Raw genomic sequence first — 25,661 nt, forward strand, 5'->3', positions numbered from 1 at the left:
TAGGATTCTAAGGATTTTGCTGGGTCCAGTTGAGTAAGTCTCTAAGCTTACCACCATCTGCCTTACCCCACCTGTCTGCAGATGAACATTAATCCAGTAAGGCTCAGGACAGTTCCCCGTGGAGTTACTGGTTTTGCTCTCATGTTATGAGGAAACCCACATTCCCAGAATCTAAGATGCTATACGCAACGGCTTGGGGCACAGCTGGGATTTGAAACTACAATATCTTGGCTTAAATTCTGTCTTGTGCAGGCTCTCAGTGCTGACACACAGGAGCCTCTGGGCAGTGGTTCCATTGCCCCTTATCCCATTTCTTACCTGACCATAAAACCCTCTTGGCTTTGACTTTGAGCAAGGTTATAGAGGGGAGGAAGCCAGAGGTGGGAGAGTGGCTAGAGATGGGGCAGGACTTGAGGGCTGCAGCAGCAGTTTCTTTGGTAAGTGGGCTCCTGACAAACTGGAGCAGAGCCCAAAAAGCCAGCACTGGCCACAGCATAGGCAGGATTTCCAGCAAGGGCTGGGACTGCCCCCTGGTGGAGCTGCACCCTGGTGCAACTCAAAACCTGGGAAGGGGCTCAGGTGCTCATGTTCTCATGTTGAGGCAGGCCCTCAAGGCTGGATCTGTTTTTCTGCCTTAGAGGGGGCGTATGATCAGGATTCCATATTGCAAGGGGTAGGTTAAGAACTAGGTTCTGGCATTTGACTGTATTAGCATCCAATCTCAGGTCTGCTGTTCGGTAAATGTCAGATGAGTATAATAGAAGTGGATTTCTTAAAAACAAGCTTTTCTTCAGTTATAGAGAGAAGGAGAAGCAGATCTGCTCATTTACTCCCTAAATGGCTACAGCATCTGGGGCTGGGCCAAACCGAAGCCAGGAAGCTGGAACTCCATCTGGGTCTCCCACATGAGTGGCAGCGGCACAAGTCCTTGAACCATCTTCCACTGCTGTCACAGATGTGTTAGCAGAGTGAGGTTTAATGTCTTGCCTGTGATGTTCAGCGTTTGAGATGAGAACGCTGTGTCACAAGGTGACCTGTGTTGGCGCATCCAGTGAGTGTTATGGTTAGGGTTGGGAGACAGAGAGGCTTTGGGGAGCTGGTGTTTGGTTTTCTCATTCATAAAACAGAGAGTCCTACCAGCCTCCCAGGGTTGTGGTGAAAATTACCTTTTGGGCCCAACCAATGAAAATGCCCCAAGATATCTCTCTTACACACACACACACTCAAGGGTTACTTAGGTTATTCAGTTCCTCTGGGGAAGGCACTGTATTTATTTATTCATCAAATATTGACCCTGCGCCTGTTAGCAGGCAGGTTCTGTGCCACGTGCTGGGCACGTAGCTGGGGACCTGCCAGTACCCAAGTGCACTGAGAGTGTGTCTGGTACAAGGGTGAGTACACTTTGTGACGAGCCAGAGAGGGTGTATGTTGGTTTTCTGTGGGCCATTTGGGCTTGGTTGCATCTGCCGTTGTAGCAGGAAGCAGCCCCAGAGAATCTGTAAAGCCCTGAGGCCTGGCTGGGTGCCAGGGACATGCTCTATGTGGACCTGGCATTTGGACTTGCAGTAGGTCCAATTAAGCTGCTGCCTGGACCACGGGCGTCTCATATGAGCCTTGGTTAGGGTCCCAGCTGCTCACTTTTAATCCAGCTCTCTACCAAGGCGCTCAGGAAAGCAGAGGAAGATGGTCAGGTGCTTGGGTCCCAGCAACTTACAGGGGAGGATCAGGTGAAGGTGGGTTTCTTGGTTTTGGGTCTCCCCCCTTTTTTTGTTGAAGTTTTTCTGAATCTCCGTGGAACGCCTGTTTGTCACTGAGTTAGTGGGGAGTCAGGATCTTTCTGTACCAGGTGGTGGGTTTCCCACTGCCGTCTTCAATTTTACTATTACTGATACACACAGCAGGTGTCAGCTTTCATGGTAAGTAACCCAGACCTTATCAGTCTGTTTTCTTCTCTTTCCAACACTTGATTTAGCTTGGGTTCTTCCTTCCTTCCTGGCTGAAATTCTAGAGACAGTTACCCCCATTTCACGGAGGAGCAGAGTCCCAGAATAAGCTGTCGTTTCCTCAAGGGTCGGCTGGTCAGAGGTAGCTCTGGGCCGGGTACAGGAGGCCCCGACTGCTAGTCTGGACCCTGTTCCTTCCTCATGGGGGAGCTGAGACCGGATGGAAGCTCTGTCTTCTGTTGACTTGCCTTTCACCCGTGAGACCACAAGGCATGTGCTGGGCGAGACATCCACGTGCATTGCTCACTTATTCCGCAAAGGCTCAATGAGGGGGCTTCAAATGATTCATGGGAAACGTGTTAGGAGAAGACTACAGGGATTAAAAAAAATTTTTTTTGTACCAAAATAAAGTTACCTTTTAATTCTACTTTTTGTAATTTTCTTAAACAAAAAATTTTTTTGAGGGGGGGTTGCAATGGCCTAGCGGCTAAAATCCTCTCCAATTTGACTTTCCAATAAAAATAAATATTGAAATATATACAGAGAGACGGAGAGAAAGGTCCTCTGTTCGCTGGTTTATGCCCCAGGGCCACAATGACCAGAGCTGAGTCGATCCAAAGCCAAGAGCCAGGAACTTCTTCAGGGTCTCCCTTGCGGATACAGGGTCCCAAGGCTTTGGGCCATCCTTGACTGCTTTCCCATTCCACAAGCAGGGAGCTGGATGGGAAGTGGGGCTGCTGGGACGCGAATCGATACCCATATGGGATCCTGAAATATACAAGGTGAGGACTTTGGCAGCTAGGCAACTGCACCAGGCCCTCTGTAATCTTTTTGAAAGTCTTCACATGTGCTAGGTCTGCTTTAGACAGTGGGATGGAGAAGTGAGCAAGACAGTGGAGACCCTCTTGTGCTCACACAATAGTAGGGAGGAGGCCGGCATTGAGGCAGAGGGGTGAAGATGCCACTGTAACTCCAGCATCCTAGATAAGGGCACCCGGTGGAGACCCACTGTTCCACTTCCTGACCAGCTTCCTGCTACTGTACCTAGGAAAGTGAGAGAGAGTGGCTCGAGTCCTGGTGGCCTGCCACTCACCTGGGAAACGTGTGGAGTTCCAGGCTCTTGGTTTTGGCCTGGCCCAGCCTTGACTTGCAGCCAACTGGGGAGTGAACCAGTGGACGGAAGAGCCGTCTCTGTGTCTCTCCCGTGCTTTCCATCACTCTGCCTGGCAAATAAAGCACACTAGAACACACAGGGAAGAAACAAGGTAGACACCAGAGGTATGGACCTTAGGGATTGTGGCTAGGGCTGGAAAACAAGGGGTGACTCATTCATGGATGTCCATACTCCCCATAGTTGTCCTGAGAGTGAACCCCGCCAGCTCGTCAGAGCAGAGGTCACAATAAAGACCTAGAGATTCAGAGAAGTCAGATAATTTTGCTGGTATCTCAGACAAGGGAGAGAGACAGTGAAGCAGCTCATTTTCTACAGCGATAAAGTCCTGGAGGAGAGAAGCCTGGAACGCTGTGCTAAGGGGTTCTTGGGTTTCAGAAAGTCCACCCTGGTAGCAGTGTGGTAGGTGAGTAGGAGGTACAGCCAGGGACCTTTTGGCAAGATGACCCTTGCCTGTCTTACCGAGCAGTAGTAGTGGACAGCTGTGTGGAGGGAAGCAGCCCGGTGTTGGAGAGACCAGGTAAGGACAGTTGCCAGGGCCATGTCATTAGGCAGACACTGAGCAGGGCTGAAGCACACACGGGCATAGCTGGGCATGGGCACCACCTTGAACAAGCTGCATGTGGATTCTGTCTCCAGGGAGCCGGCGACTGGTGGACGTGATGGACGTGAACACCCAGAAAGGCACAGAGATGAGTATGTCCCAGTTTGTGCGCTACTACGAGACCCCCGAGGCCCAGCGCGACAAGCTCTACAACGTCATCAGCCTCGAGTTCAGCCACACCAAGTTGGAGCATTTGGTCAAGCGTCCCACTGTGGTAGGCCCTTGGGGCAGGCCCTTCCCGACACCTGTCCTTTAGCCTTGCCTTCCTCTTGTGCTGTCCCCGGGGAGGTGGGAGGGGAAGCTAGGCGAGTTGTGGTTCCACTACAGACTAAAGCAACAAGAGTGGCTAGGGGCCCAGCTTAAGGCCCCCAGAAGACTGCCCAGCGTGAAGGTGCATGTTGTGGGGGAGTGGCGTTGATGTCTTGCCTGCAAGTGCTGACAGCAGCCTGGCTTTCAGGTGGACCTGGTGGACTGGGTGGACAACATGTGGCCCCAGCACCTGAAGGAGAAGCAGACGGAAGCCACGAATGCCATCGCAGAGATGAAGTACCCCAAAGTGAAGAAGTAGGGTGTCTGGCCAAGAGTGGTGGGGGCTGGAGGGGGTGTGGTCCTGGGGAGGCCCTTTGGCTAGGCGGGGAGTGGAGAGGAGGGCTTGGGGAGGGCAGCCACAGCCCTGCGCAGACCGTGAGGGGCTCCTTGGCCCTCCCTGCTGGTCTGAGTGCTATCTGGCCGCCATCCTCATCAGAAATAGAGGGCTGAATGCTGAGCTGGGCCACAGCCCTGCAGGGGCACAGCTGGCACCCATAGGACAGGGGCTTGGTGTGGGCAGGTTGGTGTCTGGAATGCCAGGATTCTCCACTGAAATGGGATGTGGGCCTCCTCACCCAGCAGGATGGCAAGAGGGGACAAGAGACGTGTGTGTGTGTGTGTGTGTGTGTGTGTGTGCGTGCACCGTGTGTGTGAGACATCCATCTTTCCTCCATGTGATGACTGCTTGTTCTGAGAATGGGCCTTTTCAGAAGGACCTGCCCCACCATCCTTTGCTTCTGGCAATGGACAGGAAGGGCTGTGGAGTTGTCCTGCTCCCTGGTGCTGAGCCCGGAGACCTCTGGTACAACCTCTCTCAGTGAAAGGCCAAGGGCCTCCTCCTGGCCAGTCCTAGCTTAAGTGTTACTCTCCAAGCAGGAGGTCGGTCCTGGGTAAAGAAGGAAGCCCAGGCTGTAGCAGAGACATCCTTGCTGAAGCTTGCAGCTTTGTTCAGCTGGGCGGGGGAACCTGCCAGCCTCTGCATGCATGTCCCCTTCAGGAAGAGGAGGAAGTCTCCTTCGGGACTCTCACCTTCTCAGCCCTTCTGTGTATCCCCAGAGAGGAAAGGAGACACTGGCTTTCAGGCCTGGTGCTCTGGGCTTCCTCGAAGAGCTGGCGCTGGCGGCCTCAAGTCCATTAGCATCCTCTGTGCTGAGACTCGCTGCCAGCAGTGCCCCCAGGAGCTTCGAGGCTGTGAACTTCTCATTCACTCGGCCCTCATTCAGTGCCTATTGAGTGGTGACTGTGTGCCAGGCCTTGTCAGGGAGGCCAGCACGCCAGCCAGGGCTCTCGTTCCGAGTGTTGTTTTCAGGCAGTCTCTCAGATTACTTTGCGGTCCTGTTTCTTGCCCTCCAAAGCCAGAGCTTCCTATCTCCCCCGCCTGCTGGATTTGGGCTATCTCATGGACAGCGTGGGCTCACGGTGGCCAGGGAGGGTTGCTGGTTGTGTTGTCCATTTGGGTCTGTTCTGCTTGGAAGCCAGCACAATCTACAGAGCCCTGGGATGGGGACGCCAGAAGGCCACGCCCCCTGGAGGTGGGGCTTTCTGGCTGGTGGGGTAGCCTTTCCCGGGAGTGGGGAACAAGGGAGAGTGGGTGTGAGGTTTAGATGCTGGGAGAGGGGAAGAATCAGGGGAAAGGAGAAGGGCCTGGAACCCAGAGGTGATCCAGGCAGAGGTTCGCTCATGGCCCCCTCCCTCCATCGAGCGATTGATGACAGATTCATTCAGCAGCTAAGCGTGGAATGCCTAACTGGTGCCAAGCACTGGGGAGCTTAAGAGAGAGACAGAACCACATGAGGCTCCGTTCCTGAAGGGAGCTTCCAGTCCAGGGGAAGACAATACCAACCCCGTAATGGGAGCTCGCCTTGTGATGAGGCCACCAGGCAAGAGGCCTGTAGGGCTGTGGAACTCAGGCCAGAGGACTTGTGTTGCCCTAGCAGTTGGGGGTGGCATCCGTTCTCCCACCCTGGGCTAAAGGGCCTTAGGGCTTCTTGGGTGGGGAACACCAGGAAAAGCTTCCCTGACTGGGTGTGGAGGACTTGGGATGGCCAGGCATTAGGTGGGGGAGAGGGGTTCTGCCAAAGCAGGTTCAGGGTGAGGGGGACAGGCTGTGGGGCCCGACTCACTGTTCTTCTCCTGAGATTTGAAGTGGAGAGGGATGTGCTGAGGTTTGTGTTCTGCAAATTCTGCTGCCGCCTGGTGGGTTGGAGGGGGTGGGGCCGAGTGGCTGTGCAGAGGCTGCTGCGCGGTCAGGGAGACGGTGACAATGGGGCGGGGAGAGGACAGGGATGACATATTTGGGACTATGCAGTAGCATATGGGAGGGGACACAGATTTCAATTAGTTGATGTCTGTGTTGCTTCACAGAAATACTCAGTATCATCTTTGCTCTCAGAGTCCTTGAAATAGTAAGCGCTATTAATACACTTAGGATCCTGTCTGATTTACCGGGAAACAAAAGGGCTCACGTACGGTTTTCTTTCCCCCTCGGACCACGTGTTTCTGGCACGTTGCTTCAGTTGTGTGGCAGACAGATTTATAAAGCCTGTCAGCAGCCACAAGAACTCGTTCCAGGATTTGAACCTCAGTAGGAAGGTCACTGCCTGAAACCTCGGACATCGTCCCATTTGTTTGTCTAAAAAGGTCTCTCACAGTTATCTGGAAGGGAAAGATCCGAGCACAGTGAGGTCCTCGGGGACCATAGAATACTTGTGTGAATTTAACGAAAATCACATTGCTCCTGGATCTCACAGGGCCCCCATGTTGCAGGCGCCTGCACAGTGGAGACTGCCTATTCCGGCTCACCTTTTCCATGACTGGAGGAAGGTCAAGTGCTGCAGACACACGACCACGTCCTCCCAGCTCCAGAATTGGTTCTGGTCAGTGGGTGGGAGGAGCCTAGGCATTTTCAAGCCAGGGCATGGTGATTGTAGTCTAGGGAGTCACAGCAGGTTCATAGGAGACACAAGACATTGACATTTCGAGGAAACTGGGATGAACAGATTTTTTGCATTTTATTGCCAAATATCTGCCTCAAAACCTTCATGGAAAATATGTATTACAGGGCATAGCAGGTAAAGCTTCTTCCTACAGAGCTGGCATCCATATGGGCACTGGTTTGAGCCCTGCCCTGGATAATCCCTTTGGCCGTGTAGAATTTGCTATACTGATTATGATTTACTTGTTTATTGCTGCGTATCCTAAGCTTCATAGAAAACTTTTAGCAGCTTAAAACGGGGAGCATCGTCTCAGCTTCTGCGCATCAGAAGCCCTGCAGCAGTGTGTGTGGCTGGAGCCTCGGCGTGGGTCTGGGTCTCGTAGGAGCCTGTGTCGGGCAGGTGCTGCACTCACAGGTGGTTGGCAGGAGACCCCGGTCACCCACCATTTGGACTACTTCGTAAGGGTTCCTGAGTCCCCAGGACAGGACCAAGCAAGGGATTGAAGACAAACCCAGGGGGAAGCCACCGTGCCTCATTTTGAAGGTCACTCTGTGTATACAGATTAAAAGTCATGTAGGAGGTCCAGCCTGTACTTGAGGGGAGCAGTGATTGAGCTCCCCTTCCTGTAGCAGGAGTGACCCAAGGATTTGTGGGTGCATCTGAAAGCTGCTGGGTCCACCTAGATCTGTGATGAGTGTGCCCCTTTTCATTGAGCAGCATGAGGGATGGTAGAACTTTATAGAAGGGGATGAGGGGACGTCCTGCCTTCCTCTTCCTCCTTTGCTCCTGTAGCTCCCAGGCTTTGCAGAAATGAGATTTGCCAGGCGAAATCTGACAACTGGGTGAAGGAGGGTAACTGCCCAGCACAAAGGAGGTTCCACCTTAGCGCATATGTTGGGCTCCAGAAAATGGAGAGTTGAGTGTCTCCTGCTCCCCAATATGCTTCTTGAGAGTCAGCGGGAGTAACAACAGCGCAGAGGGTGCAGGTGGGCACTGCATTGGGCAGGCCATTCCCAGAGGAGACCCCTTCTTGTTCTTTAGAGGCTGGGGACGTGTCTGCCATCCCTGCCCTGCTTCCCTTTTGTGCAAAGTGTGATGTGTGAGGTGTGAGCCACACATGGGACAAAATGTTTGTCCATCTGGCCTCGCTGGCATTTGGCACATTCTGCTTCTCAACCCGCCCTCCCTCATGTCCTTATGGGGCTGTTGGCATCACGGGACACTCATCCCCCTGTCATAGATATGGTGGGCAAAGTGACAACAGGCAGAAAGCCATGGGTCACACACCAGATCCTGGGCCTCTGGCTGCCTGGCCATGTCTCTTCCTCTTCCAAAGAGAAGCAAAGAAAGCAAGCCAGGATGCTTTGTGCCCATCTTGCATGGAGCCAGCCGTCGTAGATGCTTGGCATGCCCCCCTCAGCAGTTCTGGAGGTAGGTGCCAAAGTCTTCATGTTGGAGACCAGCTCATCAGGTCATAGAGGTTCTGTGTGGGAAATGGAGCATTGGAGGTGCTCTAGGAGGGGCTGGCAGGGCCTCAGAAGCTCCATGTGGGAAGCCTGAGTTGGCCAAAGCTAGCACCTCCGGGTCCTGGCCTGACCCATGCCGCAGTCAATGAGCAGACCCTGGCTAGTTCTCCATGAGGATGCCGAGTCCATGGAAGGAAGAGGAGAGTGGTCCAGTGGTGCTCCACGGCCGCTCACAGGCATTTTCAGTGTGTGGTTGGGTGCTTCGTCCACACAATCCATGCGGATATGGGCCTTGCCTTCTAGAAGTCCAGGTATTTGTGACTTTTAGTTCTTTCCTGTAGAGGGCCTGGGCTGTTCCCAGTTCACAGAGCCCCACAGCCCATTTTATTAGTGTGACAAAGGACCCCTTCCTGAGTTAATGTGTCTTTAAAATAAGCAAACACACAGACACACATAAGAAACTCAAGCAGCTCTAGAGTTTATGGTCTCCTGTGGGGGACAGGCCACTGGGGATGTACGTGCTCAGGGCTGGTGTCATCCATAAATGACACCAGGAAGCAGCACCCTGCCTGGGCCCTCGCTCCCTTTAACCTGCCTTGCGTGCTTGTCCCCACCAGGAGGGCGCTTGGGTTGCTCTAGAGCAGAAGTAGTCCTTTGCTGACCAGTTATTGCCTCAGAATTGGGTTGCTGGGACGCCCTGTGGTCACTTTGGGCCAGAGGTGGGAGAAACCTGCTGTGGGCCCCTGCGGAGTCTCAGTGACCACCCCCTCTTCTATCTGCTTGTGGATTTGGGGGGCAAGGCATGGCAGAGTGGAAGGCGGGTGGTGGCCCTCGTGACCCGAAGGTGGAACTTCTGATTTGAGCTGGATCCCTTCCTTCAGCCGGAAATCTTTGAGGTTTGCCTGCAACCCCCCTGGTGGGGGTAGCAGTGGCAGTGGCGGGGAGAAGGGCTGAAAGACCCATAGGACAGGCTACTTGGGTAAGTCCTGCCTCAGCCCACACTAGTGACCAGGGTGGGGAGGGCAAGCTGGGAGCCTCCGCTTCCTTATCTGAACAATGGACAGTCCTGGGGCTGGCTTTGCCATGCTAAGTACCCTAGTGTCTGGCTAATGGGTACTTAGCTCAGTGCATTCTCACAGCAGTTCTATGCTGTGGGGTTTATGGCTAGCCACTAAGCCACCGGATAGGGGTAAGGGTAGTAACGGCATCTTAGAAGGCAGAACTGAACCTGAGTCACCTCCTTGACCTTTACAAGGGTCCCCGCGGGGGGGAGAGGGAACAGCTCAGAGAGGCGCAGGAAGTCGCCCAAGATCATGCAGCCTGTCTGGTTCTGGGTTCTGGATCCAGGCGCGTTCCTGGGATTTCCAGGCCACCGCTCCCTTAAGCCCTCTGGTCCCTGCCACAGCAGTCCCCGCTGCTGCTTGTTTAAGGAATATGCCTTGCTGGGTTGCACCCCAACGGGGAGCAGCATCAATGCACCAGCAAAACTCGGGAGGGAAGGTCCTCGGGCCGTAACTGGTGGAGCGAGCGTGGTGGCAGTGGTGATGGTGGCAATGGGTGGGGGGTGCTGCCCGGGTGCCCTCACGCGTCCGAGGAGAGTGGGCGACTGTGGCGTCCCCTGGCGCTGGCCCGGCGCTTCCTTGTCGCTTCCGCGGCCTCCCTCCGCCTCCCTGGCGGCCACCGCGCCGCGCCGGTGTTCAGTTTCAGCACTGGGATGAGCGCAGGCTGCAACCGGCTCCCCGAGAACGGAAGGCAGAAAGCGGGGCCACCCCAGTGTCCTCGGCCGGGGCCTGGCAGCGCCGTGGAGGACGCGCGTCGAGCCACCTCTGTCACCGAAGGGGCCGCCAGGGAACCATGCCGCCGCCTAGGGTAACTGCGGGCTGCTGGGCGGGCGGTCCCGCGCTGTCCTGCTCCTTTGTGGCGGGCTGAGCGGGGGAGGGTGGCTCTTTGTGCAAGTGTGGAGCGCGCCGCTGCTGCCTACCTCTAGTGCCAGCATACAGCCCCGCTGCCGCCAGCCATCCGCCGGGAAGGGAGGGGTAGTTTCTCCAAGTTGAGGCAGCGTCCCCCCAAAGTTGGTGCTGCAGGTGCAAAGCCCCTCCTACCACGCTCCTGGCAGCCAGTCGGGGCCGTGCAGGGCGGGAATCCCCTCTCCCCACCACCACCACCAAGGGCTTCGCTCCTGGGCTCTTGATTCTCAGCCACCAACTTGGAGGGTTCCCTCCTACGCAAAAGCCAGCTGGGTTGGGAGGTGGTGGTGTCAGTGGTCCGGTGTTCCATGGCCGGAGGTTTCCGAAGCTGAGACGGAAGCGCGGCTGTCGGCCGGCAGCAGGGAGAGCTTAGCTGCCGTGGCACGGAGCCGGGGTGCCCATGTGACTGCGGTGTGCTTGGGAGGAGGAAGCTGTAGAGGTCAGTGCAAAGGCGTCACGCCAGAGTGAGCGGGAAGGAGGCCCCGAGGTCAGGGCCTGCCGGAGCCAGGGGTGGTCTTTGGCTGCAGGGCCCAGGAGAAAGCTCGCCCTGTAGTAGCCCGTCCTGGTGGGCCTCAATACTTAGGCTGCCTGGGGTGGGAGGGGCCGGTAGGAGGGGCGGCCTAGGCCCTGCTGCCAGAAAATGAACCACACTGGAAAGAGGAGCCTCTTCAGGGGAGAGAGGGCTGGGAGCTCCTGGGCCAGCAGGGGAGCTGCAGTGGTGGTGGTGGTGGGGGGGTCCTCAGTGCCATCTGCAGGGTGACCAGCTGGGCAGATCCCAGAGGATCTCAACTTGGAGAACTTTCCCTGCATGCAGTGGCAGCACCTCCGGGATCCCGATTTTCCAAGTGCTGGGGAGCCTGGTGTTGGCGGCTATAGGATGGAAGTGGGACTGCGCGGCCTTCCCGTTGATTCTGGAGCCCCGGAGTCTCCCCCCTGCTTGGTCCTTCCTGTTGCCCATTCACGGTGGGCATCAGGCTGCAGCCAGACAGGCTAGTCCTCCAGGCTCCACCCCAGAAGCACTTAAGTTGTTTTCCCTCGACTGTGCTCAGCTCAAGCCCGGAAGGGGGTGGAAACCAAGGCTAGGTTATAAAAAAGAATGAAAAGAAGCCACAACAATGAAGAGAAGGGTGTGTGTGTGAGTGTGAACCAGGACTAATATTTTGAAGTGCTATTTAATGAGAAGATGCCGTTGTGATCTGCGGGGTGGCGGGGGTTAGGGCTTCAGGGTCTCCTCCCTCCCCACACTGCCCTCCTTCCGCATGCTGCTTCCAGTTCCCTGGAGAGAAGAGGCTCCCCCTCAGGCCTTCAGGCGGGGGCCTGACTGAGGCTGGGCAGCGCAGGACTGGCGGGCAGGGAGGGCGTGGAGCTTCGAGTCAGGACTTCAGCAGCCCAGGTGCCAGCTTCGTGACAGTCTGTGTCCTGTGCTGTCAACTACACCCCTCCGATGGGGTTGCTAGGCAGCGGGGCTCTGATGTACGGGGAGGCCTTCTGATTTGTCAGCCTCCTGCAGACACATGGCCAAGGCTCCTTCCAGCCTATCGGGAGGAGGGACGCCAGGCACGCCGCCTGCATACTGCCTAGCGCTGAGTCCACCTGAACGCGAGGTGCAAAAGGCAGCGGGCGGGGGGGCGCTGGAGCCCTCCCACCTTCCAGCCAGCTCAACGCTGCGCGAGCGTCCCTGTTATTTGCTCTCGGGCTTGCTGCTGGCCCCTCCTTACCCGTCCCCGCCCCGTTCCTCCTCCTTCTTCCCCCCCCCCTCAAATCTCGGAAAAGCAAAGTGCAGCGGGGGAAAAGAGGTCAGTGGGGTAAGCGTATGTATGTGGGTACGGAGGTGCCAAGGTGCATGGGCATGAGCGGTGGGGAGGTTGCCCACTCCCTGGTGCCCTGGGGGCTCTTGTGGGAAGGGGTGCCTGGCAGGGAGGGGGACTCTGGCACCTTGTTTGCCAGGCCTGGATGTGGAATCTGCTCTGTGACCCCTTGCTCCTTCATTCTGCCCATCCTTAAGAAGGCAGTGGCTGGGATGGGGAGCTGGGACCAGCAGGTCCCCGCAGGAGGGGCGTGCTGTCCAACATCTACTGACACCCAGAGGAAGAACAGCCACCCCCACTGGCGGGCTCTTTCTCTCCCTGAAGTGCCTTCCATCCCAATCCCCCGTGAGGCTCTCAGGGGCTCTGCACCTGCCCAGGTGGCTTCAGGGTTTCTCAATCTTTTTTACCTTCCTAAAATTTGTCAGCAGCTTTATTGAAATGTGAATTTACTTAGCATTCAGCCATTGAAAGTGTGCAATCTGGGGGTTTGCAGGGTGTTCGTGGAGTTATACGACCACACAGTCTCTTTGGGAACATTTCTTCATCACCCCAGAATGAAGCCCTTTACCATTAGCAGTAACTTGCTCACACCCCCAGCCTGTACACCTTAGCCATCTGCCCATGTCCTCCCCATCTTGACAGATGTGCCTGTTCTGGGCAGTTTCTGCACATGGAACATACACCATGGAGTCCTTTGTCGCTGGCTTTCCTGTCCTGTTAGCCGTGATGTTGACCTGGTAGCCACTTGCCATTCGTCACGCTGATTAGCCTCTGTGCTGTTGCCCTGTTGGAGTGGCACCTCCTTAGGGACAGGGGTCTTTATGCCATCTTCATTCCACTCAGTGCCACCCGTGGCTCAGGGCTGAACCAGTGGTCGAATGAACGAGGACTGATGGTTGGCAGGCCAAACTGCAGACCGCCCAACCTCTGCCAGAGGGGCTGGCAGCTTGAGGGAACTGCAGGTGCAGGAGCAGAAAGGATGCTTCTTCCTCTGAGGGCTGGGGCGGAGCAAGGGCAAAAACTAGGCTGGAAGCAAAAATGGTGCCCACAGCCTTTGGGGGCAGGTAGCTGCTGCTTGAGACCCATCCTCTGACTGCAGTACCCGTTTGCATGTAATTTACTCCTGGGTGCGCACACGTGTGTCTGTGTGTGTGTTTGGTGCGGTAGGCAGGGGCTTCGGTTAATAAAAGAAAGAACATTTTTTTCAGAGTACCTCTGCATTTGGGTGCCTCTGCAGGGTTGGCTAAACCTTGGGACACAGGTGTTGACCTGTTTGCCCTGACCCTTGTGCTGCAGGTACTGTCTGATGAGTGTGAAAGGATGTTTCACTGATTTCCACATTGACTTTGGTGGCACTTCCGTCTGGTACCATGTTTTCCGAGGTGGGAAGGTGAGTTCTGCTGGACGTGTGTCTTCATCTTTCCTGATCTCCCCTGGCTGTGTGGGTTAGGCTCTCCCCACCTTACCTCTTGCTTCTGCTGTCCTCCACCGTCCACCTCCAGCCAGCCCCTGCCCTGTAATAGTTTCAAATTTAGGGCCACCCCATCCCCTGTGACTCCCCACAACTGCTCCGTCTCTCTGCCTCTTCCTAGAGGGATAGGCTTATCCGTTGCCTTGGCCAGCGCCAGGGTGCTGAACTCTGTAGGCCCCTTTGGTTGCCAGGAGCCTCTACCATTCATTTCTCCTGGTTTTCGGGCTCCTTCTAACTTGAGAGCCCAGTGGCCACACAGCCTGCCTGCAAGACCCCAAGAGCATTTCATGCCTGGGATAGAGGTCTCCCTTTGGAGAAAGCAAGCAGGGGGTGGATTCGGACATGTCTTTGTGTGCATGTCCCTCCCTGGGGGTTGGGGTGAGGGTGGGATACAGGTGTCCCTGCGCAGATGTGAGCACTCCTGGAGACGACTCTGACCGCTACCCCATGTGTCTGGGTCTGCCAACGCATATGTTTTAGCTGAATGTGTTGGAAGAGGTTCTGGGAGGAAGTCAGCCCACTTGATTCCGGATGTTTTTCTTACTTTTCCAAAGTGAGCACAGGCTGGGTTGATTTATGGGATCATTTCATCCTACAGCTTGGAAAAGGCCCTGCTCTCTACTTCTCCCAAGCAGGTCTGTGGTTCAGGAGCAAGAATGTTCCACCCTGGCATCTCAGTCAGAATGGTGCCTGGAGGCATTGCCCTGCCACCGCTGCCTCAGAAGGGGCTCTATGTGTGACGCCGGCTCACTTCTGTACCCCCCTAACCCAATGGGTGAGGCTGGTCTCTGGCCCTGGCCTCAACATGCAACCCCCCTGCTGCGCTTGTCTCCCCAGATCTTCTGGCTGATCCCCCCGACCCTGCACAACTTGGCCCTGTATGAGGAGTGGGTGCTCTCGGGCAAGCAGAGCGACATCTTCCTGGGAGACCGTGTGGAGCGATGCCAGAGAATTGAGCTGAAGCAGGGTTACACCTTCTTCATCCCTTCCGGTAGGTCCTGCTGGGGCTGGGTGCATAGCTCTCTCTGGACTCCGTCTGCCCACAGCACCCGGGCAGGCTCTGTGGCTACCGCCAGGGCTTTAGGCCAAGTGAGGGTTTCTTGGGGCTGTTGGCAGTGCCACTACATCACAGCACTGGCTCCAAGATTGTTGTTTATGAAAAATGTTTGATGTATTTATTTTGTTTAAAAGCAGAGAGACTTAGAGACAGAGACAGGCAGTGATCTTCTACCTGTTGGTTTACTTCCCAAATGCTCGTAACCCCCAAGGCTGGACCAGGCAGCAGCCAGGAGCCCAGAGCTCGGGTCTCTCCTGTGGGTAACAGGGACCCAAGTCATGAACTGTCACCTGCTGCCTCCCAGAATGCACATGGGCAGGAAGCCAGACTTCTTTTTTTTTTTCTTTAGGGCCCGGCGGTGTGGCCTAGAGGCTAAAGTCCTCGCCTTGAACACACTGGGATCCCATATGGGCGATGGTTCTAATCCCGGCAGCTCCACTTCCCATCCAGCTCCCTGCTTGTGGCCTGGGAAGGCAGTCAAGGACAGTCCAAAGCCTTGGGACCCTGCACCCCTGTGGGAGACCTGGAAGAAGTTCCTGGATCCTAGCTTCGGATCGGCTCAGCACCGGCCATTGCGCTCACTTGGGGAGTGAATCATCAGACAGAAGATCTTTCTGTGTCTCCTCTCTGGATATCTGAATTTCCAATAAAAATAAAATAAATCTTTAAAAGAAGATTTATTTCTTTATCAACAATTTAATTTTTAAAAGATTTATTTACTTTTATTGGAAAGTTAGATATACAGAGAGGAGGAGAGACAGAGGGAAAGATCTTCCATCCACTCATTCATTCTCCAAGTGGCTGCCACTGCCAGAGCTGCGCCAACCCAAAGCCAGGAGCCAGGAGTTTCTTCCTGGTCTCCCACGTGGGTGCAAGGTCCCAAGGTTTTGGGCCGTTCTCAACTGCTTTCCCAAGCTATAGGCAGGAATCTGGATGGGAGGTGGAGCAGCTGGGACAGCCGGTGCCCATATGGGATTCCAGCGCTTGCAAGGGGAGAATTTAACCATTGAGCCATTGTGCCAAGTGGCCAATAGTCATAATTTTCTTAAAGTCAAATTCCAGCCCAGTGTACCTGTTGATAACAGTTGTTACCTTGAGTGAATTAAAAAAATAGTAAAAACTTATTTATTTTGCTTGAAAGAATTACAGAGAGAGAGAAGGAGAGACAGAGAGATCTTCCATCCTCTGATTCAGTCCCCAGATGGCCTCAATGGCCAGAGCTTCTCCCAGGTCTCTTACTTAGCTGTAAGGTCCCAAAGACTTGCCCATCCTCCACTGCTTTCCTAGGCCACAAGCAGAGAGTTGGATGGGAAGTGGAGGTGCCGGGACATGAACTGGCGCCCAAATGGGATCCTGGTAGTTGCAAGGCAAGGTTTTAGCCATTGACCAACCGCACCAGGCTGGGAGCCAGGCTGAAGCCATGGGCCAGTAGGTTCTTCCTGGAGCTATCTTCTGCTGCCTTCCCAGGCATATTAGCAGAAAGCTGGATTGGAAGCAAAGTAACCAGGACTCGAGGTAGCACCCACTGAGGATGCTAGCTTCGCACATAGCAGCCTTACCCACTGTACCACAGCAGTGGCCCTAAGACTATTTTGACACCAAAGAGTTGAGAATGGTTGTATTTGGGATCCATGGGTAATTAGTCCCGCACGAGGAATCCACAATCCACCACTGGATCAGTTGTAACACCTATGATGATGTCATTGGTATGTTAGGGAAGACGTTCATACATGTTCGGGGTTAATACAGTTTTCTGTTTATTTCCATTTTCTTTTAGAGACAGAAAGCAAGCTCTCTTGGTTTGTTTCCCAAATGCCCACGACACCCAGGACTGGGCCAGACCAAAGCCAGGAGCCCAGAACTCCATCTGGGTCCCCACCTGGGTGTCTTAAGGCCCAAAGACTTGAGCTGCCTCCTAAGTTGTGTGTACCAGCAGGAAGCTAGACCAAAAGTGTGGTGGGCAGTGGTCGGGACATGACCCTGGCACCTCAGTATGGGCCAGAGGCATCTGAAGCAGTGGCCTAAATGCTGCACCGAACACCCAGCCTGACACAGCCGCTTACCCTGATGTTTCTGATTCTTGATTGACAAAATCCACCAATGTGGAATACCTGGACATAGCGTGCTGCCTATACTCGGTTTCCTTTAAATGTCAGGGTTGACTTTATGAAAATCTACACTTTTATTTCAGTCTATCACTCTGTGAGCACAGTGAAAACTACAGGGTGGGGCTTTGGCATTCACAACCATGATGAAAAATTTAGGTCCTTCTGAGGGCCTGGGATTGTCTCTTAGCCGCGTGGACCCACAGCCCAGCTGGGAGGTGGTCAGCTTCTGGCTTTGGGTGGAGAGGAAGCCTTGGGGGTCGGGGAGGGGTTCAGGAAGGACCCTGAAGCTGGGAATATTCTTCTGGTATTTTCCACCTCAGAGCTGGGCCTTCCTGCTCACAGGTGACTCTAGGTCCCTGTACTGGCTGCAAGTCTCTCCATCTCTCATCCCTGCTGAAAGCTCTCAGGAGTCCCACAGGACAAGCTGACCTTTCCTGCCCATGGCTGCAGGTGATGGGACTGGCATCCACAGTGTTTTCTGGGTCTTCTTCAGCCAGGAGAGCCGCCCAGAGGAGGAGGAGGAAGACTTGGAAGGGGACCGAGGTGTAGGACAACTTGGAGGGAGGCTTGATTGTGTTTTGTGCTGCTGGGCCCGGTGTGAGGGACAGGAAGTGAGGAACCTGGAGTTTTAGGATGTGACTGAGTTGCAGTCTGATGGTCCTGGAGTCATTACAGCTGGGGGCCAAGATCATCCCCAGACAGCACCCAGAGGGACCAGGCAGCGTTGTCTACCTGCAGCCTAACCCACTGAGAGCTCGGCCCAGGTGTGGTTTAACTAATAGTTCTGAGCATGGAAGCATTTCCCATGCTTCGCCTTTTTTACTGTTTAATGAAGAAACTACCTGAGTGAGACCCAAGATCCACAGTTGGTAAATGACAGAAGCAGTGTGCCTGGCTCACCAATTCCCCAGGAATAGGAGACTAGCACCTGGTCCCCGTTCTTAGCCATGAGACTCTGGGATGCAAGCTTCCTCAAGGGCCCCTCAGGTGCTGGGCAGTGCGGCCCGGATGGACACACAGCATATTGCCCCCTCCTGAGTGCAGGTCCATCCGATGGCAGTCAGGAAGACGGGGCCCAGCCTGAGCACCTGCTGGAGAAGTGCCCTGGGGTCAGGGACTTGAACTGTCCTGAATGTGTCTCGTGTAGTAAGGATCATCCAAGGCCTTACCTGTCCTGATGGCCCATGGTGTTTCTCAGTTGCTGGCCAATCGGAAGCAGGAGCTCCTTCAAGGTATAACCTCCCTGGGCCTCAGAGGAGCCATCTGTGAAATGGGTGCAGTGGTGTGAGGCCATGGAAAGCAGTTACTGGTTGGGTTGAACCAGTGAGAGAATGAAACCTGGTGTGTTACTACTTCGGTTCTGAAGATTCTGACTGTTATATGTGGTTTCCCTGTGTTTGTAACGTGAAGCAAACATAAATAGTCCCCCTGGGCCTGTGGCAGCCCAGGTTTGCTTTTGTTCAGATTCAGCCCCTGGTGCCAGCCATGAGGTCCTTGGGTGGGAGGCAGGGCCTGGCCCCAGCATAGAAGCATTCATCAGCAGTGGGGTGCCCCTGAGTTTCGTGACTTTGGCATTGTCCCTACAGCAGCCACAAAGGTGGCAGTTCAGGGAAGTGGCACCTGGACTTCCAGTGCAGAGCCTTGGGGCTGTGGGTGGGACTCCATGTACCCCCACTGTGCTCCGCAGCCCTTGCGGAGGTCCCTGAGAACACCTACCCCACCCCTTCAGGAGGCTTTGTGGGTCACGCCGCTTTCCATCCGTGTCTGCATCTGTCCCTGGCCGCCTGGCCTGAATAGCCTCTGTTTATTGCCTTCTGCTGTCGATGACTCTGGCCTGGAAGCAGAGGCAGCAGGTGCCAGCCTCCCCTGCCCAGTTGTCAGCTGGGGACACCTGCTCCTGTACTTCCTGGAAGTAGACGCCGGCCGGAGGCTGGGTATGGTTGGGACCCAGGGATGCAGGTAGGCGGTGACTTCCTCTCCCTGAGGGTAGAGCCATGGCAAGCAGGGCTCAGGCAGGCAGTTGGAGCTGCTCTGCTGCTGGGAGCTGCCCAAAAGGCCCTGGCTCGGAAGGAGGGGAGCCCCTGCCTCCTCCACCCCTCCATTTGCATCAGCAACTCTCCTCTGTTTTGCTGTGTTCCCGCATTAGGACGACAGATGGAAGTCCGGCTTGTCTGCCTGTCCACCTGTCAGGATGGGGGGGAGGGGATGGGGCTGGAGACTACATTTTCCCTGAGCGCCTTCCTCCTCTAGAGCCCCCACCATCCGTGGGTGACTGCTCTTAACCAGTTCTTAACCCACGTTGCCGCTGGGGAAAGGGGGCACCATTGGCTTTGCTTTCACTTCTTACCTGTCACTGCTGCGTGTCCTGTGATGGCCAGCGCTGGGGGATTAGAGGGTCTGACCCTTCAGGCACCTGCACCCCTAGCAGGTCCTGGGCCCCCACCCCTCCAGGAGTAAGGCTGACGGCCGCGGGTTAGGTAATTCTGTCTGGTGGAAACAGAAATGTCAGTGCGGGGAGTGGGCATGGTTAGCACAAGACCCTTTCAAGGTGCAGCTGCCTGTTCTGCACAGAGGGCTGAAGGAGGGAGGAAGGCAGCCCAGGTAGCTGCAGGGTGCCCTGCGGAGGCACCCCAAGCCTACACAGCAGTTACGTCTGCGGGGGCAAGCCAGAGTCCCGGAAGGGGCATCATTGGGGATGCGCTTGCTCTCGCTGTCCCCCAAGCACCAGCAGCAGTAGCCACCCCTGACTTGGAGCCAGCACTCCTCGGGGAGGATGATAGACAGAGGTGGGTTGGGGCTCGGAAGTGTGTCTGTTAGCAGAAGCAGGCACTTTGGCTGGAACCGAGTCCTGGTCTTTTTTCGGGGCTCGGGTCACTGCTGTCCTTGCTTTTCTCACTTTCTGTAGCTGGCCCCCTGCCTTCTGCTGTGCCTGTCTCTGGCCTGCTTTGACCTCCATGCCATGCTTCTCTTTCCACATTCCCTGTTTGCTTCCAGGCCTGCACCCTGGGCTTGGCGGGGTCTTGCTATGCGTTAAACGCAGTGCAAGGCAGCAGCTAAAAACAGAGCGGTGCCTCTTGCCAGCTGTGACTTCATTATTTGAGCCGTGTTCCTCTCCCGAGCAGCAGCCTCAGCCTCCATAAATTGGAGCTGATTATAGAGCTACCTAACCGCTGGCTCTGTGCCGTCCACTCTGGCGCCAGGAGCCGCTCGTAGGTCCCCGGAGCACTTACAGTATGGCCCGTCTGCACTGGGATGTGGTCCAGGCTGTCTCCCTAATTCTGAAATCTGAAACTTTATGAACATTCATGGTCAAAGATTCAGGTTTTGGGGCATTTTGGATTTTCAGGTAGGGAGGGGGGATGCTCAACTGGCGAAGTCTGTACCAATATTCAAAACAAAGCAAAATTAAAAAAAAAAAAGTCAATGAACTCCAAGGGCTGACACTGAGGTGTAGTAGGTTAAGCCACTGCCTGCAACCCCAGCATCAAGTGCTGGCTCATCTGCTTCCTGTACAGTCCTTGCTTATGGCCCAGGAAAACAGCTGAGAATGGCCCACGACGTTAGGCTTCTAACCCGTGTGGAAGACTCTGATGAAGCTCCTGGCTCCTGGCTTCAGCCTGGCCCAGCCGTGGCTGTTGTGGCCATCTGGGGGGACTGAGCCAGCCTATGGAAGATTTCTATTTCTTCCTGTGTAACTTTGCCCTTCAAATAAACCAAATCCTAACCAGAGCAAAGTCCATGCTCTGAGGTTTGGCCTCAAGCACTTTGGCAAAGGCTTCTCGGCCTGAAGTTGAGTGTGGCAGCTTCCTTTGTGTCCGGCCTTCACCTGCCAAGCAGACACAGACTTCCCAGGTGATGAGGCCACTTCTGTTGCTCAATGTGCTTGCCCGTGGATTAGGATTGACAGTGGGGTATCCTTTGCTTTTTGTGAGAATGCATGAGCCAAGGTGTGGCACGGGTGGGGTGGGGTGGCAGTTCACTACCTTTGTCATGATCCCTGTGCTGACTAGGGAGAGAGAAGCCTGGGCCTGCAGGAGAGAGGCAGGTCAGCGGCCAGCGGGCCTGTAGGGGACAGCGGAAGAGAGGCGAGGTGGAGTGCAGGCAGCGTGTTTAAGAAGGCCACCTAGAAAGAGGTCAGGGAGCGTTTGGACAGTAGGGCGGCCCTGGGTGGAGGAGAGCGTCTGGCCCCTCCTTTGTCACAGGTGCTTGCTCTACTGTTGCCTGCGCAGCCTCGGAGGGCGTGGCCAGCTCCCTGGCCAACACAGATGTGGGGACCAGAAGCTGCTTGCCTCTTGGTTGGCCACAGCAGAGGGGTCCTGAGAAGGAAGGCCTACGTTCAAGTTCTCCAGGGGCATGGCTGGTCTGCAGCTTCCCATCCCTGACTCGAGTTAGCCTCACTGGCTTCGGGCCCCTGAGACTTGGTACTCCAGGTTCTGGGTGCTCTCCTGGCCTCACCCTCTGCTGTGTGCCTGAGGTCCCCACCTGCAGCCTGGGGGAGGGGAGAGCACCCACAGCCCGCCCTAGTGGTCCTGCAGCTCATCCTCTGTCCACCCTCCCTACCCCATCCAGGTTGGATCCATGCGGTCTACACGCCCGTAGACTCCCTGGTGTTTGGAGGAAACATCCTGCACAGCTTTAACGTGCCCATGCAGCTGCGGATCTACGAAATTGAGGACAGGACCCGGGTAAGGAGGCGCAGCGGGTGTAGGGGGTGGGCCTTCCTGGAATCCTTGATAATTCTTCTTTTCCCACCCCTAGCCTCACTCCAGCCTCCCACTGTCACCTCCAGGCAGGTGGCAGCCAACACCCCGTTATTAATGAGGAAGTGTTTGTGTGGACAGAGCACTGGGGCATGGTGGTAGCTGGTAGAAGGGTGTGCAGGCATTGGGGGAGTGTTGATGCCTTGGCTTGGAGTTCTTGGAAAGGGGGTCTCCTGACCTGAGGTCAGGCCCTGGCCTAGTGTTCTCCTGGAAACTCCCCCAATCTGGTGGCCCTCCTTGCCCCCGCCACTCTGGAAAGCCTGTGCATGTCAGGCCCCTGGGTCCCGTTTGTCTGTGGGTGTTGTCCCCCATCTGCACTCTCAGTAACTGTTGGTTTCTCACACATTGGGTTTCCCCCGCCCCCGTGCCCGGGCTGAGACTCTGACCTGGGACATGTGCCCTCCTGCCCAGATTCCTCACCTCCCCATCTCCTGTGCTGGGACCCACTCTGAGACCAGAGGCCGGAGCCTTGGGGCCAAGAGGGCATATTTCTTGATCTTTGTTAATGTGGCTATTGAAATGTTAATTCTCTAGCTTAAAAAAAAGTTTTAGGTATCTTTCCCTAACCCTGAAACGTGTCATTTAAAGTGCATGGTTCAGGGTTTGCGTGTCCCTGATTTCAGAACCATTTTTATCACTTTAAAAAGCCCAGGAGGTCGCTCTCCAGTCTGCAGCCCCTGTCCCTCCAGCCCTGAACAGCCACTAATCCTCTTTCTGTCCCTATAGATGGTTCTGGATCTTGGCCATTAGTGCAAGTGTGGGCTTTGTGTCTGGCATCCCCACACATCATCATGGTTTGGGAGTTCATTGGTTTTGTGACTGAGTGGTATTTGTACGGAAAGACCTCACCCTTTCTTTGTGGACTTTGCTTCAGAGAAAAGCCTGGGCCCTAACGCAGTACCTCACAGAGACAGCTGCCAAGTGTCCAGGATCCCTGTCCCTCTGGGTCTTCTTTTTGGGCCTTGGTTCGCGTGAAATCATATATGTGAATCGGTGTCGGCCAACCACTGCATGTCAATTTCACCCTTCAAAAGCTTTTTTTAAAGATTTATTTACTTATATTGGAAAGTCAGATTTAGAGAGAAGGAGATACAGAGAGAAAGATCTTCCATCTGCTGGTTCATTCCCCAAGTGAACACCATGAGCCAGGGACTTCTTCCAGGTCTCCCATGTGGTACAGGGTCCCAAGGCCATTCTCTACTCTTTTCCCTGGCCACAAGCAGGGAGCTGGATGGTAAATAGAGCAGCCAGGATTAGAACCGGTGCTCATATGGGATTCCGGCATGTGCAAGGCGAGGACTTTAGCCACTGGGCTACTGCACTGGGCCCAATCTCAGCCTTTTAACAGTCCCAGCACCGGGGACCCTTGACCAGGGGGCTCTTAAGGCTGCTTGGAGCTGTCCCTGGCTGTTGGATGAGCCATTAAGGGGTGTGTGTGACTTGCTGGTTATTGCTTCCGATGCCCCAAGCTGCAGAGACCCAGCTGTGTGGGCCTTGTCCGCTTGGCCGCTCTCCACTCCACCTTGCTGGCACAGTGAAGGCCAGCCCAGGCCTGATCAGGGAAGTGCTGCCCTGTGACATTCAGGAGAAACGCCCTGTTAAGGCATGGTTGTCATCCCACGGCCTGTGTTGAGTGCCCGCCTGTGGAGCTCCAGCCGGCTGCTCTTTGGCCAGCCTTGAAGAACAAGCAGGTGTGTCTGGGAGCAGACAGCAGCTGTGGAATGAATGGAGAGAACTCTGCAGGAAGGTGTCGGGCCTGTGACTCCAGGTAATTCCTGAAAGCCAGAGTCCAGCTGCTGTTTCCAGAGGCATCTTGTGGGGAAGCCATCCCCACCCCCACTCCCAAGGCCCTGATCCAGGCCCCATCACCATGTGAGGAGCCCAGCTCTCCTCCCCCAAGGCCACTATCCCTGTTGTCTCAGAGGGCACCCCATCTGGTTTCCCGGAAGTAGGTTGATGGCTGGGCAGCCGGTGTGGGCAGGCCGGGCTGGAAGCAGTGGCAGACTGCTTAATCTGCTTTGATTTGTGGTCTTTGATAGAGGGGCTTGGCCAAGAGGCCCAATTGTTCCTGTCATGGGAGTGAGGGCGGATGAACAGCGCTGGGGCATGAGCGAGCACTGGAAGCTAGAGAAAATGTCAGGGCTCCTGGTCAGCTTTCAGCAGCTTAATTCTGCACATTCCTGTGTGCTTTCTTCAAGAGGTTACAGCCATTTTAAAAGAGCTTTGAAAGAGTGCTAAAGCATGGCTTTGCTTGGAAACCAATGCAGGGCCTGCAACGAAGCAAACTGTCAGTCTCCAAGCCCTGTGTATGGGTTTGTTCTAGAAAAAGCAGCTGTGGGCCCAGCACGGTGGCCTAGCAGCTAAAGTCCTCACCTTGCACTCAGCCGGGATCCCATATGGGCGCTGATTCTAATCCCAGCAGCCTCGCTTCCCAACCAGCTCCCTGCTTGTGGCCTGGAGGACAGCCCAAAGCCTTTGGACCCTGTACCCCTGTGGAAGAGGCTCCTGACTCCTGGCTTCAGATCAGCACAGCTCTGGCTATTACAGCCACTTGGGGAGTGAATCACCGAACACAAGATCTTTCTCTGTCTCTCCTTTTCTCTTTATATCTGACTTTCCAATTAAAATAAGTAAACCTTTAAAAAGCGAGAGAGAAAAAAAGGAAAAGGAGCTACAGGGGGTGGGGAAGCTCCTGTGCAGTCCGGGGTCTCCTAGGTTTATAAAGGAAGCCACGTCTTGCTCCGCCTCTTGTATTTTCCTAGACCAAATAGTAGGTGACCTCCCCTCTCAGTGGCGCTGCCCACAGCTTGCGACTGGGGACTGCTGGGTTTCTGCTGCCACCTCTGTGCCGATGCAGTCCCGTCTCTCCCTTACACATCTGCGGACCTGTGAGGGAGGGGAGAATCCCCCCAAAACTAATGTGCTGTGTGCTTCAGCTTTGGAAGGTAGTGGTTCCCCAGGCACTGTATGCCTTCTCTCCTTCTTCTTAAGATTTATTTTTATTGGAAAGGCAGATTTACAGAAAGATGGAGAAAAAGGTCTTCCATCCACTGTTTCAGTCCCCAAATGGACGCAGCAGCTGGAGCTAAGCTGATCTGAAGCAAGCAGCCAGAAGATTCTGTGGGTCTCCCATGTGGGTGCAGGGTCCCAAGGCTTTGAGCCGTCCTCTGCTGTTTTCCCAGGCCACAAGCAGGGAGTGGGTGGGAAGTGGGGCTGCCCATATGGGATGCTGGTGCTTGCAAGGGGAGGATTAACTAACTGAGCCAATACACTGGGCTGCATGTTGCTGACCCCACCTGGCTCAATGAGGGGCAGGGAGCTCCATCAACTCACGAATCTCTCCCGTTTCTCTCTCTCCACCCCCTCCCCCGTGGCTCCGGGAACGCAGCCTCCCTGGAGAGGTAACCCTGCTCACCCTGCTCTTCCACAGCCAGCGGCCCTCCCCCCCACCCCCCGCCACTCACTGGATGTTTTTCTTCCCCCACCCCCATTGCTTTTTTTTTTTTTTTTCCAGGAGAAAAAAGTTCAGAGACTTCCACCATGCTCATATGTTTATGCTGCAGATGCTTGAGATCTGGGACTTCTTTCTAGGTGCTCTCAGACACCTTTAGGTCCAGCCTCCTGAGGCCACTGGGGCTGGACATGGACTCACTCGGGCCTTCCAAGGAAGGCCTGAGGCCAGGTGCCCCTGGCCTGAGCCCTTGGACCTCTGAGGGAGCATTTGAGATGTGCTCGTCCTCCAGGCCTGGAGCCTCGCTTGCTCAGTCACTTCCCTGCCTGTCGTCCAGACTGGCTAACAGCTCAGCTCAGTGTGGCTCCAAATTTGTCAACAAGTCATGTTGAGCAGTCGTGTGTTTAATGTTCCCAGGCATGTGGCTAGAAGCTTTTGAAGGCGAAGGGTGGAAGGCAGCAACTCGTTTGTAAGTCACCTCTTTGCAAATTTTGTCTCCTGTAGTCCTTCCTCTCTTGGAAAAAAAAAAAAAAGACAAAGTTTAAAGCATTGGAATTCCTTCATCAGCATTTGTGGTCACCCAGCTGGTTTCTCTTGGATTCAGCAACAA

The 25,661-nt window shown here is 55.0% G+C and overlaps 1 protein-coding gene across 5 annotated transcripts in view; it reads left to right on the forward strand.

The window, feature by feature from the left end:
• Positions 1 to 25,661, forward strand: part of KDM2B (lysine demethylase 2B) — a 112,232-nt gene that overhangs the window by 40,870 nt on the left and 45,701 nt on the right. For 4 of the 5 annotated variants that reach the window (XM_058656440.1, XM_058656441.1, XM_004595316.2 and 1 more), the window contains 5 exons: positions 3,754 to 3,932; positions 4,176 to 4,282; positions 13,501 to 13,594; positions 14,513 to 14,666; positions 21,410 to 21,525. In XM_058656440.1, coding sequence (XP_058512423.1) covers positions 3,754 to 3,932; positions 4,176 to 4,282; positions 13,501 to 13,594; positions 14,513 to 14,666; positions 21,410 to 21,525 — 650 coding nt within the window. Of the gene's footprint in view, positions 1 to 3,753; positions 3,933 to 4,175; positions 4,283 to 10,413; positions 10,836 to 13,500; positions 13,595 to 14,512; positions 14,667 to 21,409; positions 21,526 to 25,661 lie in introns of those variants that run through there. The other variant, XM_058656443.1, reaches the window with a different exon arrangement.

This window comes from Ochotona princeps, chromosome 29 (assembly GCF_030435755.1).
Source record: "Ochotona princeps isolate mOchPri1 chromosome 29, mOchPri1.hap1, whole genome shotgun sequence".
Classification (NCBI taxonomy): Eukaryota; Metazoa; Chordata; class Mammalia; order Lagomorpha; family Ochotonidae; genus Ochotona; species Ochotona princeps.